Source organism: Cyrtonyx montezumae, unplaced genomic scaffold, assembly GCF_038088225.1.
Source record: "Cyrtonyx montezumae isolate F1298 unplaced genomic scaffold, pur_monq_1.0 scaffold_19, whole genome shotgun sequence".
Taxonomy (NCBI): Eukaryota; Metazoa; Chordata; class Aves; order Galliformes; family Odontophoridae; genus Cyrtonyx; species Cyrtonyx montezumae.
In genome coordinates this window covers 4040712-4057447 of record NW_027071925.1, presented here as the reverse complement: position 1 = coordinate 4057447, position 16736 = coordinate 4040712, and the positions used below count along the sequence as shown (strand labels likewise).

At 48.5% G+C, this 16736-nt stretch overlaps 1 protein-coding gene across 1 annotated transcript; it reads left to right on the top strand.

Annotated features, from left to right (window-relative positions):
• The first annotated feature begins 7206 nt into the window (after nt 1-7206).
• Nucleotides 7207-10944, top strand: SLC16A3 (solute carrier family 16 member 3). Its single transcript, XM_065735244.1, has 4 exons — nt 7207-7429; nt 7805-7948; nt 8049-8816; nt 9766-10944. The coding sequence occupies exons 1-4, from the start codon at nt 7207-7209 to the stop codon at nt 10050-10052; spliced, it is 1422 nt and encodes a 473-aa protein (XP_065591316.1). The 3' UTR covers nt 10053-10944.
• The last annotated feature ends 5792 nt before the right edge of the window (nt 10945-16736 follow it).

The following is a 16736-nucleotide window of genomic DNA, read 5'->3' as shown; positions in this document are numbered from 1 at the left end:
GCAATAAACATGACACAGGAAAAGCCTTATTTTCAGGTGAGCTCTCCTTCAGATGAATGAACTTCTTGTTTCAGCAGAACCCTGAGGAATGTATCTGGTGTGGAGAATGTAATTTGACAAACAGTAAACATATATTAAAAAAATAAAAACCAACACCTTAAAGATGGTCCTATAAATAACAGTGGCCGAGCTTGCAGAGTGATCCCCAGAATGTCTGAAATGTGAGTGTTGTACATTAGAAATATTTACATGTGTATTTAGCACATTTCCAGTTTCATCCAGGCTCAAATAATTTGATTTCCGTGTCTCTTTTCCCCTCTCTTTCTGCCTGTATTACTGTAGGTTCATGCTTTTTAAGACCAAACACCCCTTTGTAGGTACACTTCATGTACCTTAGGAGCACCCTGAGAATCACAGAGAGCCTTTATTTTCAGCCTTGCTTTAGAAACAAACTACAAACTGTTGAAACCTCAGTGCTGAATGTTTCTTCAATAGCCATCCTACAAGGGCCCTCTGTACAACACTCTCTGCTATGTGCTCCTTTTGATGCGTGTGCTGGCTGCCTGTGAAACCATTTGAAACGTTCAGTGTTATGGTTCAAGCTCTTAAAAATGCAACAGTAAAAATCTATAATTAATATCATGTGCTCAGTTCAAGTGGAAATAGGAAAAGTGCATCGAAAGTGAAATATCTACAAAAGCTTAGTGAGAACAAATATATGCATGTACTGCCAAGGTAATACTTGGGACTACAAACAGCAGGAATAGTGATGTATATTCTCACTGCTACTCTTCCATTCAGTGACAACAATGGGACGTGGAACTGAGGAGCACAGTGGGATTCGCATCTATTTGGAAACCTGTAAGAGATTCTGGAGTGAAGGATGTTTGAGTGGAGGTTTGCTGCAACCTAAGCCCCCCTCAGTACAACCTAACTTCTGAAAAATAGAGTCACGAGATGGGTGGAATGAAGGGACCCTAAAGGCCATTTGGTGTCACCCCTGCACTGAGCAGGGACACCCACAGCTCCATCAGTGCTCAGCATCCATCCCCTGACCGTGGCTGTCTGCAGGGATGGGGCACCACCACCTCTCTGGGCAACCTGTGCCACTGCCTCACTGCCCCTGGTGTAAAACCTTCCTCATATCCAGTCCAAACCTGCCCTCTTTTAGTTTCAAACCATTTGCTCCCATCCCATCCCAGCTGCTACAGAGTCTGTCCCCAGTGTAGGGCTAGGTGCTCCAGGTTTTAGTGCACTTGCAGCACACAATGTAGTTTATGTCTGTAGCATTGCTATGGCCGCTGTGGACATACACAGATGTTGGGGTGTAACTTGTAGGGGAGGGGATGCGGTTATGGTGTTGCACAAATCGGTGGTTGAAGAGCTGCTTGATGAAATGGGACAAGACAGAGTGAAGATGTGAAACTTTCAGGCTCCTCAGAGGTTTTTCTTTCTCTGGTACATTACACTTGCTTTGACTTCAGTTTTGCCATCACATCCATTTTTACCCACTCAGGGACAAAGGCAGATAGGGCTGAGCGAATGCAGCCAGCAAGACACACACATCTTAAAGGCATATCAAACCAGGTGTTATTTTTCACACCTGAATGCAGGCACTGGGGCAGCTGGAGGTAACTGCAGGAAAACAAAACCCACCAGGTGCTGTGGAGCTCCTGGAGCGAGCGACGCAGTGCCCTCAGCTCAGCAGAAGTGCTGGAGTCTGTGATAAGGACATGAGATCTCTGCTGCCAGACCCAAAAGGACCGGAAAACAGTTACAGGTCTTGACAAATCATTGTCACAACCCTGGGGTGCGATTGCTTAAGGGGAAGGACGGTTCCATCCTTCCAAAATATTTCATGATTCCCCCTTGTTGAGTTACTGCATGAGGGAAACGCATAGCCCTGGAGTAGGCTTTGTAATTGAAACCTTTGAGGTTTGTGCTATGTAAAATAAATAGTGGTCAGAAGTGCCTAGGAACAGAGAGCTGGGAAGCAAGGAAAGGGATGTTGGGAAATAGCTGCCAATACATCACCCATATCCTATAGGTACACCTACGTTTTGAACCGTTTCTGAACCATCCGAAGATCTTACAGGCCCTCATGTGACGGAAGAAGCTGGATAAGGAAAGAGATGCTCACCAAACACACCGAAGAGATGAGAGAAGGAACTGGTGTGTCAGCTGTTCGGGGGCTGTGGGAGGGGATGGGCTCTTTGGGATGGGACGGGGGAATGTGGTTTGAAACTAAAAGAGGGCAGGTTTGGACTGGATGTGAGGAAGAAGGTTTTACACTGCGGGCAGTGGGACGGTGCGTCAGGGTGAGGGTGCTGTAACAGTGGGCAGCGCGCACAGCGCCCGCAGTGTGCCGGGCTCTCCCGCTCTGGAGACGTCCAGGTCCCGTCTGGGCGCCCACCCGCGCGTTCCGCCGTACGGAAGCGCTCCCGCAGCGGCGCCGCACCCCACGATTCCGAACGGAGCGCCCCAACCCACGCGGGGACCGCGGGCGGTGCGGGGCTGCGCGCGGCCCTCGATGCATCACCGGTACGGCGCCGCACGCGGCGCGGCTGCCCCTGCGCGGGCGAACCCGTGGCGGCGGGAAAGGGCCGCGTGGCGGCGCTAGGACCCGGGCGGCCCCGCGGGGACAGGGGAGGGGCGAGCGGACGCGACCCGCCGCGTCGAGGCGCTCGGCAGACGGGCAGCGCCGGGTCGGTCCGGGCGCGCGTGGAGAGCGGGCTGCGGTCCGGAGAGCGCGTGGGTATCCCCGCGGCGGAGCGCGGGCCGTGACTCAGGTACCGAGGCGGAGCCGCCCCGCGCGATGCTGGGGAGCGGTGGGTCCGAGCGGGGCGGGCGGAGGGTGCGCTCGGAGCTCCGTGCGGTTGGCACGGCGGCCGCATCCCTCGGGCCGGGACCGCGGGGCGGTGGGAGCGGAGCGGTCCGTCCCTGCTCCGCCGGGCACGGGGCGCCCACCCGTCCGCGGCAGCGGTGCGGGGGATGCTCGCGGGTGGCGATGCTGTGGGCGCTGCCCACGGGCCGCCCTGCTGGGGCGCCGATACCGGCGCTTATGTGCCGGCCATGTTAATGAAACGCTCGTTCCCAAAGGCTGCCGCGGATTCCCGTTCCCTACAAAACCGTTGCCGTGTTTGCCGCCCCCTTCCCCGACCTCCCCACCCCTCTGGGCACCGCGCTGCTTTCCGTTCTCCCCTTTTTGCGCTCCTTTGTTCTGTCCAACAGTTTGCTGCCGCCGGGCTGTGCCCCCTCCCGCACTTCTGACCCGTCCGCTCCGGCATTGAGGTTTTGATCAATCGCTTTCAGACCCGCTCGGTGTTCCCTGGGCCATAGTAACGCGCGTTGTTACACTCCGGGATGATGCAGTCCGTTCCCGCTGCGGGTTGATCTGTAGCATCGTGTCCCCGCGCCAGCTGCTCTGCGGGGGAAGCTGCCTGTTTGCTTTTACAATTAGTGCGTAAGAACCGGGCTCTTCAAATTATGTGCCAAAGTCAGGTGACGCCGTCACTTTTCGTGTCTTTATTTCTCCTCGATGAGCGCATCACCAGCGAGCGCACCGGGCTTCGGCTGGTGCAAAAGCTAAAGAGCAAATCGCGGATCCGCGCTGTGCCCTCGGGTTGGAAGATGAGCTGTTCCTGCGGCTTTCTCTGGACTGAGAAAGAAACAGCTCTTTTAATCCCGAAGTAAACACTTTCCTTCATTACCAACACAACCTGTAAGGGGCAGCCCGGTCTTCTCCGGGGGCACACGGGCAGATCCACCTCTGCTATCACCCTCTGTCCTATCAGTGATCTGAGAAGGGGACGTGCTCTTCTGCAAGCTGTGGTTGCTTTTTCCTTGCACCGCACCTATGACTGTCAGTGCCGACGTGTGTCTGTCAGCATCGCCCCAGGTGCCCTTTCCGAGCAGCAGTGACTTCAGCTCTATGTGAGTTATCCTGCTGCTTTCAGTGGCTTTCAAAAATAGAAGTTACAGGGTTTGACTGAAGCAGAATCCGTGCGTTCTCGGTGTGTCACGGGCGTTCGTTTCGGCCCCGTGCCCACGGCGGTGTTGTCCCGGGGTGCTGTGCCAATTGTTTCCTTATTTCATCTCGTGTGAAAGCAAACCAGCGCTGGCTGAGGGGTCTGCACCGTTTGCTTATTGCTGTGCCAGGGCACTGCTGTGCTTGGCCAAGGGGTTGCACTGCTGTGCAGTGGTGTTCAGAAAGCCCACGTCACGTCTGTGTGTCTGTGTCTGTCACCTCCCTGCAGTTACACGCACCCCTCCGGCCCCGGGTGCTGCCCACATTTACGTTTTTGAACCACCTTAACAAAGCACCACTCCCCTGGGGGTAAATATTGCGAAACGAAACCCTCCTTCCCTCGGTGACAGCCTGAACCGGGTGCTTCACCCAACTACCAGTGCTGTGAGATCGCTGTGCTGCGAGGAGCTGTGCCCCTGCCTGTCTCCCTTTGGGTGCTTTGTCTTTCCTCTGCCCTCACAGTAAGGCAGAGTGGAGAAGGCCTTTCCCTTTTGGCGGTGCACGCAGCCCAGCTCCCATCGCCGCTGCTGGGGGGGTCGGGTGCCGAGCAGTGGCGGCTCCTTCTTTGGTTTTAATGCCTGGAGGCAATGGCAGAGCTTTGTGACCCATATTTGTGTGCAGAACGGAGCTCTCTGAGCTTTTCAGCGTGTCCACCCTCCCTCTAAGTCGCCTGGATCAGCGTCTGCGCTGCTCAGCTCGGCCTGTCTGCCTTTTGGTTGTGGGTTTCTGTCTAATTCCGGTCCAATATGGGATCTGTGTGGGAGTTCTTGTTTTCTCTTTGATGGCCGTTATTTATCTCTAGCCAAGGGGTCGGGGCCATGCGGATTTCTGGGTCTGCCCCAGTTAAATACATTCTCAAGGCAGATAGGTCAGTATTCATACTCCCACCTCTCCCACCCGCACCGCTGTCCCTGTGTGGCAGTACAGGTGGTGGCTGAACACTGCGAGCTTCTTGCCATTTCCACCTTCAGTATTTTATAACACAGATGCTGTCCTGCTAACAGCAAACCACAGCACCAAATGTCCCAGCAACGCTACCTCCAGGATTTCCAGTCCCTGCAGGGGCTGTGTGAAGGGAGGACATTTCCCAACGGTTTCAGACTAACAGAGGGCAGGTTTAGGTTGGACATAAGGAAGGTTTTACACTAGGGGCAGAGAGGCAATGACACGGATTGCCCAGAGAGGTGGTGCCCCATCCCTGCAGACAGCCACGGTCAGGGGACGGATGCTGAGCACTGATGGAGCTGTGGCTGTCCCTGCTCAGCACAGGGGTGACACCAGACAGCATTTAGGATCCTTTCCACCTCCAGCCATCCCGTGCTTCCTCCTAACTGAGCCTGTCTAAGTTCCCATAGCAACAGGAGGATTAATACCAGCAGCACGAAAACACGCGGATTTAACTCCATTCCCTCCCATGTAAACACGTTCCCGACCGGAGGAAGGGCGCGTCGTGGGGGGCAGCGATCCGGAGCAGAACGCATCGCCGCGGTGCTCGGGGCTCTCAGGGATCGCGCTGCGGAGCTCCGTATCTGTATCTCCGTATCCTATGGCTCCGTATCTGTAGGGCCGGCCCTCGTACAGCCGCTGCAGGACGGGAGAGAAGCGCTGCCGAGCCGCGCTCCGCCGGCCCCGCCCCGCCCCGCCCCGCGCCGTCCGGTCACGTCCCTCACGTCTCAGTGCGGCGGCCGCGGGCGCGCTCCCGGCCGGGCTGACTGGCGGCACCGCACGTCACCGCGGTGCGGTCACGCGGGGCAACGCCGTAGCGGGCTCTGCCCCCCCCCCGCTGCCCCGGCACCGTTGGTCTTTGTGCCCTCGGTGCTGCCTCATATCCCGTGTTTCATCCTCCAGCACCGCACGTCCTTCGCAGCACTGCTGTCCGTGCGTGGGATCTGTGCTTTGTCTGGTGAAATAAACCCCACACGGTTCCCATGGGCCCACTTTTCGAGCCAGGTCCCTCTGATGCCGTCCCTTGGTTTTGTGTCAGCTTGGTGCCAGCAGCACGCTGTGCTCCGTCCTGCTATCGGAGTGATACAGATGTAGAGAGAAGAGCACTGTGCCCATCACCATCCTCCACCTGGACACAGAGCCCCTGTCCATAACCTCTGGTTGCATCCAAGTCCTTATCCACCAAATAGTCCAGCCATCAAACCCGTATCTCTGCAATTCAGAGATAAGGATATGGTGCAGGACCACGTCTAAGGCACAGGTCCCGGTAGATGACAGCACTTACCTGTCCTTTGCCCACTGATGCCATCAGCCCATCGCAGAAGGCCACCAGCAGGCTCAGACATGCTCTGCCCTTGGTGCAGTGCATCATTGTTCCTCAGTCAGTGAAGGGGACTTTCTGCATCCCACGTCGGTGTGCAGAACATGAGTGGATGGCAGGAGCTGTTCCTGGGGCTGAAGGTTGCTGTGTTCACTGCCGACTGCTGCCGTCCGTTCACACAACGTGCTGCTGCTGGTTGCTTAGAGAGCAGCCAGTGTCACGAAGGCATGAAGCACACCTCCACCATGCTGCTTTGTACACCTCCACCATGCTGCTTTGTACACCTCCATGCTGTTTTATTACTGCCTTAAAAAACAATATCTGTCGAGAGCATTTTATGCCTTGTATCACACAGGAAAAAGCAAACCAGTCTGAAGTAGGGGCAGGTCCCTATGTCGGGGACTTCAGACTTTAGTCTACCAGCCCCAAACTTGTGATAGTGCAGAAACCAAAAAGAGGCATCTTTCTGTACTGTTAGGGCAGTCAGCACATCGGCATCCTGCAGTGCCAGACACCTGGAGGCAGGTAAGGCTAGTGACAGTCAGTGCTCACTTCTTTAGACAAGAAGTCTGTGCCAACCAGGCTGGGACAGACCTGAAACAGAGCTGTAAAATGGCATGGTTGCTGGTGACCTGCAGTTCTCCAAGCAGAAGCATTTGTTAGTAACATGCATCCTAATCTACTGCACTTAAATTGTCATCTTTTGTACGTATAAGCTGTTATGTTTGTTTGGGGCAGGACTTGTTTGTACCAGGATTTTGCACCCAGGTGTCCTGAGTAATCCACGAGCTTCATCTACCAATGACTTGTAACAAAAATCCCAGGCTTGGAAACTGTGTGTTTGGGGTACATATTGTCCCAATATATACCTTTTTCTTTTCTGATTTCTTAGGGAACACTCTTGAGCTGCATCATGGGAGCGGTGGTCGTTGACGATGGTCCGTCTGGTGTCAAAGCTCCCGATGGAGGCTGGGGCTGGGCTGTCCTTTTTGGCTGTTTTATCATCACAGGATTCTCCTATGCCTTTCCCAAGGCAGTTAGTGTCTTCTTCAAAGAACTCATCCGGGAATTTGGCATTGGGTACAGCGATACCGCGTGGATTTCCTCCATTCTGTTGGCCATGCTCTATGGAACAGGTAGGTTGCTTGGTTTTGAAGCAGTGCTGCATCACACAGTGCTGTCTGTAAATCATCCTGATGTTTACAGTGTGAATCAATGATTGCTAATTATTGCTCACGTGCACGTAAGGCATTACAGAGTTATCAGTTATTGGCCAGGAATTAGTTAAGTACATACAGTGTGCATATAAGATCATCAGTAAAGATGATGAAAAACTGCACGGTGGTGCAGAGGAGTGGAGTATCTGACTGGAAAGAACACCTCTTGGATTGGCCTGATAGCATAGGCAACGTGTGGAAAGAAATGTGAACTGGAAAGAGATGTGAACTGACACGAACCCATTGGTAAGAATGGGTTTAGCTTAGCAGTGCCATCTTACTCTTCGTGCCTAGGTCCGCTCTGCAGCGTGTGTGTCAATCGCTTTGGCTGTCGCCCGGTCATGCTGGTCGGGGGTCTTTTTGCCTCCATGGGGATGGTGATAGCCTCCTTCTGCACGAGCATCGTCCAGATCTATCTCACCGCGGGCGTCATCACCGGTAAGCAGTCATGAATCAGAAACAATGCAACGATCATTACTGTTCTTGTTAAATAGCAGATGCAGAGGGCTGTGTTCACTTCTTGACCCTCCTGTTACAGGTTTGGGTCTGGCGCTCAACTTTCAGCCTTCGCTCATCATGTTAAATCGGTACTTTGACAAGCGCCGGCCCCTGGCCAACGGGCTGTCTGCTGCTGGGAGCCCGGTGTTCCTTTGTGCCCTTTCACCACTGGGGCAGATATTACAACACGAGTATGGTTGGAGAGGAGGATTCCTTATACTGGGTGGGATGCTGCTCAACTGTTGTGTATGCGGGGCGCTAATGAGACCTCTGGAGCCCCCTAAGAAGTCTGAAGCTGCCAAAGAACCCACGGAGAAGAAAGCAAAGAAGAAACTCCTGGATTTCAGCGTGTTTAAAGATGGTGGTTTTGTGATCTACACGCTAGCAGCATCTATCATGGTGCTTGGCCTCTTTGTTCCCCCAGTTTTTGTTGTGAGTTATGCCAAAGATTTAGGGTATCAGGACACCAAAGCAGCTTTTCTTCTGACGATTCTGGGATTTATTGATATCTTTGCTCGGCCTATCTGCGGAATGGTGGCTGGTCTCAAGTGGGTTAGACCACGCTGTGTCTACCTCTTCAGTTTTGCTATGATCTTTAATGGCTTTACAGATCTCATGGGCTCCATGTCTGTTGATTACGGTGGCCTGGTGGTCTTTTGCATTTTCTTTGGCATTTCTTACGGAATGGTAGGTGCTCTGCAGTTCGAAGTTCTCATGGCTATTGTTGGCACTCAGAAGTTTTCCAGTGCTATTGGCTTGGTGCTCCTGGCAGAAGCGATGGCTGTTCTGATCGGTCCACCATCAGCAGGTCAGTATTCCATTTAATTGAGAATTCAAAAGCATTGATAGCACATAGATAAGGGACAGAAAGTCAACGTGAGCTGCTCACAACATGCACAGTGTCCTTGTGTTGCACGTGCTCGCGTGACTTTGTGCAGTTAGAATCAGAAACAGTCCAACACAGGGAAGGATGCTTTGTCCTTGTATCTATTTCCAGGGACTGGTTGAGCTGCCATCTGGAGGTGCTGCTCTTTTTTCAGTGTAAGCCTGAACTGCATGTTAAATGGCACTGTGTGAGTTCCACACACAGTAAATACGATCAAATTCAAACCTCTTTGGAATCGGAATTCAGAAGGAATTCTGTCAGTTTTATTTGGAAAGCAGTGGGACAGATTCTGTGTACCCATGGTAGGTTTGAAGGATGAAAGAAAACTTCAGAAGAGGAGGGAAAAAAAACCCAACAACCTGACAAGGACTGTAAAGCATCAGGATTGATCGAGGGAAAGCAGACTGGTTGCACTGCACATCTTGTAACCACTAAATATGGCAGCACTGCAAAGCGTTCAGATTGCTCAGTTCGTAACTGCAAGTTCATTAACAAAGTGCATAAATTTAAGAGGCTGCACCAAAGAAAAGCCAAACATCCAACCCTGCCAGTTCACAGCTGGATCTGAAGTACACAGTACTACTTGCCTCACCTCTTGCAGATGAGGGCTGCTGTAGTTTTTTTTCAGTTGAGCTCACGCCAGTGTGTGCAGGGGAATATATGTTTTAGGATGTGAAATACTTTCAGTGAACCCTAAGCTGAATGGAAATAATGGAAATACTTTGTTATAAACTTTTTCAAATGCTGCTTCAAGAGCCTCAGTTATATAATTATGGTACCTTTAGACACAGAAACATTTAAGAAAGCAGAGAAAACGTCTTTGCAAGGTTAATTACTCTCTGATTTTTACCCGGAGCATTGTCTTTTTCAGGAAAACTCTTGGATCTAACACGGAGGTACATGTTTGTCTTTATTATTGCTGGGATTGAAGTTACCACCTCAGCACTCGTCCTGGCCTTGGGAAATTTCTTCTGCATTAAGAAAAAACCAGCAGAACCACATACAAAAGAAGCAGCAGCAGAAAGAGAGGAATTAAACAAACCCGAAGACAAAACTCCCGAGGATGCCAAGGTGGACTCCATTGAAGTGGAGCAGTTTCTAAAAGATGAGCCCGAAAAAAACGGCGAGGTCGTAACTAACCCAGAAACCTGTGTCTGAGCACAGCAGGAAACACACAGCGTGTAGAAGAGGGTCAAAAAGATTTTTCAACACTATTTATTTTAGAAATAGAACTAGCTTAGGGCTGGGCCGTCTGCTTTATTAACTGGAGGCCGGTGAGCTCGTCAGGTCCCTCTGGAAGCTGATTTACTAGACAACCTTTGATCAGAAAATTAGCTTTTATCAGTGAAAGGTGAAACGTTGTGGTTATACTTTTAATGTAAACAAAAAAGCTTTTCTGAACACAAGTAGAGTCTTGCCATGCATCACCAGAAACTGCTCACTTGGCAGAGACAGAGGAAGAATATATTTAAAGCAAAGTGGCACGATGTGTATGCTTTCAGATAATACGGGTGAAATTGCTGTGTCGTGTGGCTAAATGTAATTTCCCTTTCTTTGCTTTTTGGGAAGGGGAAAGAGTTTGAGATGGAGAAAAATCTCAGGAACTTAAAGGTCTCCATTAAGTCTTTGAATTTCTTACTTTTTTTAGACTTTCAGATTAATTGGCTCAGCCCTAATATAATTTTGATAATACCTGTTACTTTGGTTGATGCAAATGTATTTCTATGAGTTTTGTCTGAACCCGTAGTCTTTGTAATTATGATGTGGAAAAACTGTGCACGGAAAGGCACATTGTAGACACTGCCCTCAGCAGATCACACAAGCCCTATTCCTAGGTCATACTAAAAGGAAATTAAAATGAGTAGACTCGATCCCAGCAGACAACAAGCAGAGTTCATCTCCGTTCATATACACTGCTCTCAGAGCAGTTGCCCTGCAACACTGAAAAAAGGATCATCCAGAAATGGATATGAGGCTCAGTGGAATCTTCTGAAAGACTTACCTGTTTTGTAGATGTAATCTGGACACGTTTATATACGAGGCATGTGGCTATTGGTAGCTTAGGGGGAAGGTTGGGACGGCTTTGAAACACGTTACTGTTACCTCTTTAAAATGCAGCATTAGCAACACAGGAAAAACTTGATGGATTTCTTCCTTTAATTTACCCCACTTCCCTCTGCTTTGTTAATCTGTAGAAGTTCAGAGGGCCATTCCAGTTGCTTGAGATGATGGAATTGCTGATTACATTTGTGACGGCACTAAATGAGAGCTGGGCCTGCTCTGCTGCCTGTCTGCTACATAAAGGCACTGTGCAGTCCTTAAATCTTGTCTGGCATTGGATGAGGGAAGGGGAAGTAAGAGAAATAGATCCAACAAGTTGGAGAAATGCAGAAAGAGATATGTATATAAAAGGCCCTTTGGGATTTATGAGTGCAGTAATAATCTTCAAAACAGGTTTAATTGAAATGGATTCTATTTTCTGCTCAGTAGGGATCCTAAGGCTGTATACTGGAGAGATGTCATTAGCTGTCCCACACGTGATCATTTTAGCAGATACAGTACAACCAAGGAAGGGCCAAAACCACCACCCATGGGATTACTTTGGATACCAGCTTCTACTCTGCTCATTCCTTCAAAATGGTTTTGCATTGTTAGGGGAAATTTAGATCTTAGGAACACCTTTTTTTTCGGTAGTGATTTTAAACAGAAATGGATGCTGCACTCAATAAAATGTTTATTTTTTACATTGGCAATAGTGCATTACTTCAGAACTTCCTATTCAGCAGCAGGAAGTGTGCTGGCATGGCTGAGTTGCCCTAACCTAGACACAGAGCCCCAGCTAACCCCTCCCAGTCCTCTTTCCTTTTCCCTCTGCTGCCTCAATTTCCTTTGAAGGAAACCTCCACCTGTGCCCAATCCCCTGCCTGGACAACATCTCAGTGTTAGGCTGCACTGGGGCTTCCACCCAACTGCTCCTACAGCCATGGCACAGTAGGCCTTCACAGTGAGCTTCTAACCCAAGATGTCAAGAAAAAAAAGCCCCCTCAAACCACCCAACTAATAATCTACCACGTACTAGAAGGGAAGGATTATATCCAAAACTTTTGGCTATTATCAGACCGGTTCTTCTGAATCTCACACTCTTTATGATAAACTCACAAGGAACTGCCTTCAAACTCCTTCGGGTGTTTTGGTACAGCATTGCTTTCATCTCAGCACCGTTGAGATGGAAACCCCTGAACACCTAACACCCCTGAATGCTCTCATACTTGGAGGAAGTGGGCAGCCAGACTTGAGGAACGGCTGAAGAGATGCTTTGGGTGCTCAGGCAGCACTGCTACACAACAGAGATGTGGATGACCCCTCCTTTTTTTCAGCCTTCACCTCCTTCACGTGCTGTGACTTGGCTGCAAGACAGGTAGCTATATACATCAGAGTAACCCAGCGTCTCAAAGGCAGTGCTGTTTGCTCTCCATCACACACTGCTGGAACATACACAACTGCAGTAGTCAGAAACCCACGCACAATATACCCAAGTACAGTAATACAGAACAGCTGAGAGGTTGCTTTCACAGATTATGTCTCCAAAACTGACCAAGAGTCTCTCAGTGTACAGGCTGGTGTTGTTTGGGCCTTCGAATGTTGTGTAAACAGACATGTGAAGGACTGGATGGACTGTTAATATCAAACCCACCAAAACAGGCGTTGGGTGATGTAAAATCATTCTTTAAAAGATTAAAAAAAGAAGACACTCCCCTAACCCAACCAAGTGTAATAATGTGAGCTCCCAGTACGCTCACATACACGCCTTTGTCCTCTCCCAAGAAAAGCTTTAATTTGGTAGAAAGCCCCAAGCAGGATTTGCAGGAGCACATCAGGTGTGACAGCAGTAAGTGCTGATGTGTGCACGTCCCTCTGTCTGTGTACTGCAGTTCTCTTTGGGATTACAGGAGTACACTTTGGTTTTGTGCAACAAGATGATCTGTTTGCTGTTAATGCACTTTAATGTTACGTGTACGTTTATACCTGGATTTGTTTTATGCTTTTCTAGTAAACTGTTGCAAAAAATAGTGAATAAATATTTATTTGGTTATCAAAAGGCATGGATGTGAGAAAATAAGATTAGAAAGAAAAACCCCACCACAGGGTTTGGTTACTGGGTGCTGTTTGGATGTGCCCATAGAGCTGTGCAGAAGCAGTGTCTGTGAGCTGCCTCAAACTCTGTGGTGCTCTTTAACAGACCTGGATCTTGAAAGCTTCGAGAAAACATTAAGAATGCACTTGTGGTGTTTTCTTGGTACCCATCTGAGACTGCCTCCTCAAAGTGCATTGCCAAGGCTGCACCCAAGTGAATCAAAACTCCAATCCCTTCAATGTGGGAAAAGCTTTATTTTGCTGTCTAGAAGCATGGGGACTTAGAAAGTTCACACTTATTTTTGCATAATTCTGCACATCTCTGCTGAGAGATCCTGGGGGGATCTCTCCAAATTCAGCTTCAAGAGTTTCTGGCTATCTGCACTTTGAAGATCCTAGGTCTAGTTTAGTATATCTGTATGTACATACATATAAATATCTAAATAGGTATTGGAATAAGAGGATGATCACTTTCTAATGCTAGTTTAGTTAAAGAAGTAAGATTTGAGCTCTAATCAAATGCTTTGCTCTTCTTACTTGCCAGATCAAACCATGTTCAGCAAGAACCAGTGTTAGCAGTTAGACCAAAGGGACAGACTCGAGTATCATGCACTTACTGCATATCTGTAGGAGGCCAAACCTGTTTTATCTTTGCCTCTGTTCCTCTCCCGTGTCTGAAACGGGATGGACATCCACTGTGAAGGAAAACATGCGTGACCTGAACTGCACTGCTCAGTTCCTGCTGCTGGACCCGTAACGAGGAACACAAACTGCTGAAGGAAGGCGATCTGATAACATTTGAAGAGTGAACAACTCTGAAAATAGCAGAGGCACTGTGAAGAAGCAATGGCTTTGGGATATATATCTGAAAGACCTTCTCAGTACCCGTGGCCCAGAGCTCGTGCAAGTAGGAAGAAGGTGCATCTGCTGCAGAACTTTTTAAGATCTTAAATCACTTTCTAGTGACACAGCCTGGGAGACTGCAGTGCTGTTTGTCTGAGAGCAACGAAAGTCAGAGGTACACAGAGTGAAGAACTACTTACCTCTAATTACGTGCTGCTTGTTCTTGGACCAGTTTCAACACCTGCTTCACCATCTCAGCAACATTCCAGCAGGCAGATTCCTCACCGGTGAACACGCTACAAAAATGAGGACAGCTCTTCCCCTTCTGACTCTTCAACTACTGCCATTCCAGACTTTGAAAGGCTTTCAGTGGAAAGCCAAAGCCAGTGAAGAGCTGCATCTAAGTTTAAATACTGAAACTTTAACTGAACAAGTCTTTTTGTCCTTGCTGAAAAGAAGTGCCCTAAGATCTACTGGTTCTCAGTATCAACCTTAAAACACTATTTCTTAGCAAGGGGAGCAGAGAAACAGGACTGCACGTTTTCTTCCCAGCCTGTAATGTACCAAATGATTTCCTGCTCTGTTCCCCCCTCCCCCCACCAGTATCCTGAGTTGGCCACAGAAGACAGAAACACAGCAGATCAGGGCTTAATGCCTTAGGATGCAGCAGATTAATTGCCCCCCCGCCATGTTCCTATTTGCTCATTGTACCTGTGTTTTTTATGGCTGGATCTTACCCATGCCTTACAGTTCAGAAACTTCCCCCATGTAACATTAACAAGTGATAGAATTTGAAAGAAGCTACTTTGCCTTCTTGCGTATTGTGCTGTCACATGGACTGTGTATAAACAGATGATCCTGTTTTCCTGTTGTCCATCCGTCTGCAGCGTGTGATAGCTTCACCCAAAGAACAAAACATACTATTTCTGTTAAGGAGAAAAGCCCCACAGCTATCTGAGCAGTCACAGTGGTTCTCCTGTGCACATACTCACGGACAGCTAACAGGATTCTGCTGTGAAATGAATTCTTGCTGAGGATCAGGCTGCTGAGTGCTCTCCTGTTACAAACACACTGCCTCGTTGGAGTGCTCCATACAATACAGTTTCAGGCTCTGAAATACCAATACTGTTTTTAATAACAAAGTGCTACATTCTGTAACAGCAAAAACGTGTTAACCTGTCTCATTCAGTTAACTGCAGAAGCTACTCTGTTTGTAAGATTAAATCCACAGTGGATTATGCTTCCTCTCAACTGAATTAAGCCCAGATTTCTGACCATATGGTTCAGCACTATTAAACAAACTGCAGCATTGTTTGTATACACGAAACAAGCAATGCTAAAAGAAGCTGCTTTTGTCAAGCAGAATTACACAACTCCATAAAATAAATACTTTTTTTTTATTTCATTCTTTTACAAAGAAAAAATATTGTTGAAAAGAACACGTACACTCCAGCCGGCGATCTACTCACAGATCCGAAATTCCACTTTAAAGGTTCTCATCGGGAAACTTGATTTCTGAAAGCGTTGCCTTGGGCAGTTTGTACAGAGCAGCTGCCACTCAGGTTTGTGACAGGAGAAAGGGACACAGCCAGGAGCTGTGCTCAGGGCAGTTCTGCTCCGCTGGAGAAGGACGACGTCATGTGCTACACAGCTTCCTCCAAGGGAGCTTTCAAGTAGGCTCGTGAAGTTAATGTGGAACATACAGACTACTTGAACGCCTTCACTCCGGTATCTCTGCTACAGCATAACATTTGTTTTGAGTTGTTTGCAAGGTACTTGTACCACAGAGTTCAGGAATTCGGCAGCCATCAAGATTATGTACAACTGCAGCACAGGTGGATGTATTCCACATTAAAGCACATAGTTTTAAATGAGGATAAATTAACTCTACTTCCAGCTTTTAAAGGCCTACTGATCAGAAACAGAGTACTCCCGAAGGTGCGTGCCCCCAGGTTTCAAGCAGGCTTTGGAGGACTACATAGCAAAAGGTGGTACTACACAAGGCATTGTGGGCAGAGTTCAGTACTTCTTGTTGCTTTGCTCCTACCTCCAGGAACTAATCAAGTCTCAATAAGCAATTCTCTTCCCTGTACCTCCTCACACTACAACGTAACTTGATGAAATAAAGCTTTTGGAAAGATGACTTCTAGAAAAGAAGCAATACCCAAGACAAAAGACATGCTCTCTGCGAGCACAGCAATGGATGCCTTTCCTTCCCCTGCATACCCTCTGTGCTCCATTCTGACCCTCAGTCCATCAGTTGACATTCTAGCACTATCACCACTTCATCAAACGTTTGGAATGGACAGCTTCTATGTACAGAAATCCATTAAAAAAGGATTAAAAAAAGTTACATCAAGTAAAGAGTAAAGAGTCATTTGAAGTACGTTACACCAAAGAAGAATAGAAGTCACTATGAATGTATTTACACAACTGTTAAAGTACACAAATACAGTGGTAGTACAAATGAAGTGCTGATACTGGTTTCCAATACACAGGTTCATACAGTCTAACTATTTCCTGCATGATGGAATTTAACTATTACAAAGGAGAAAAACTGCCCACAACTGAGAACAATTCTAGAAGTCTGCAATCAACTTGTAAGTATAGTACAGCAATCTAATGTTCCGGATACAGAGAATAAAGAGGCTGCTGCCTCTGCAAATCCCTCTAGCAGTACATTACTAACCACAGATATATACAAGGAAAGCATGGTGAAGTGTAAAACTGTTCCAATGGTAGTGCACATGCCTAAAATACCAAAGGTTATAGTGACTGAGGAAATAATTTTCTTATGCAAACTTACATATGGATCCAACTCTTTAGCTTTCCCACTATACTCGCCAAGAGACACTGCCCCTCAGA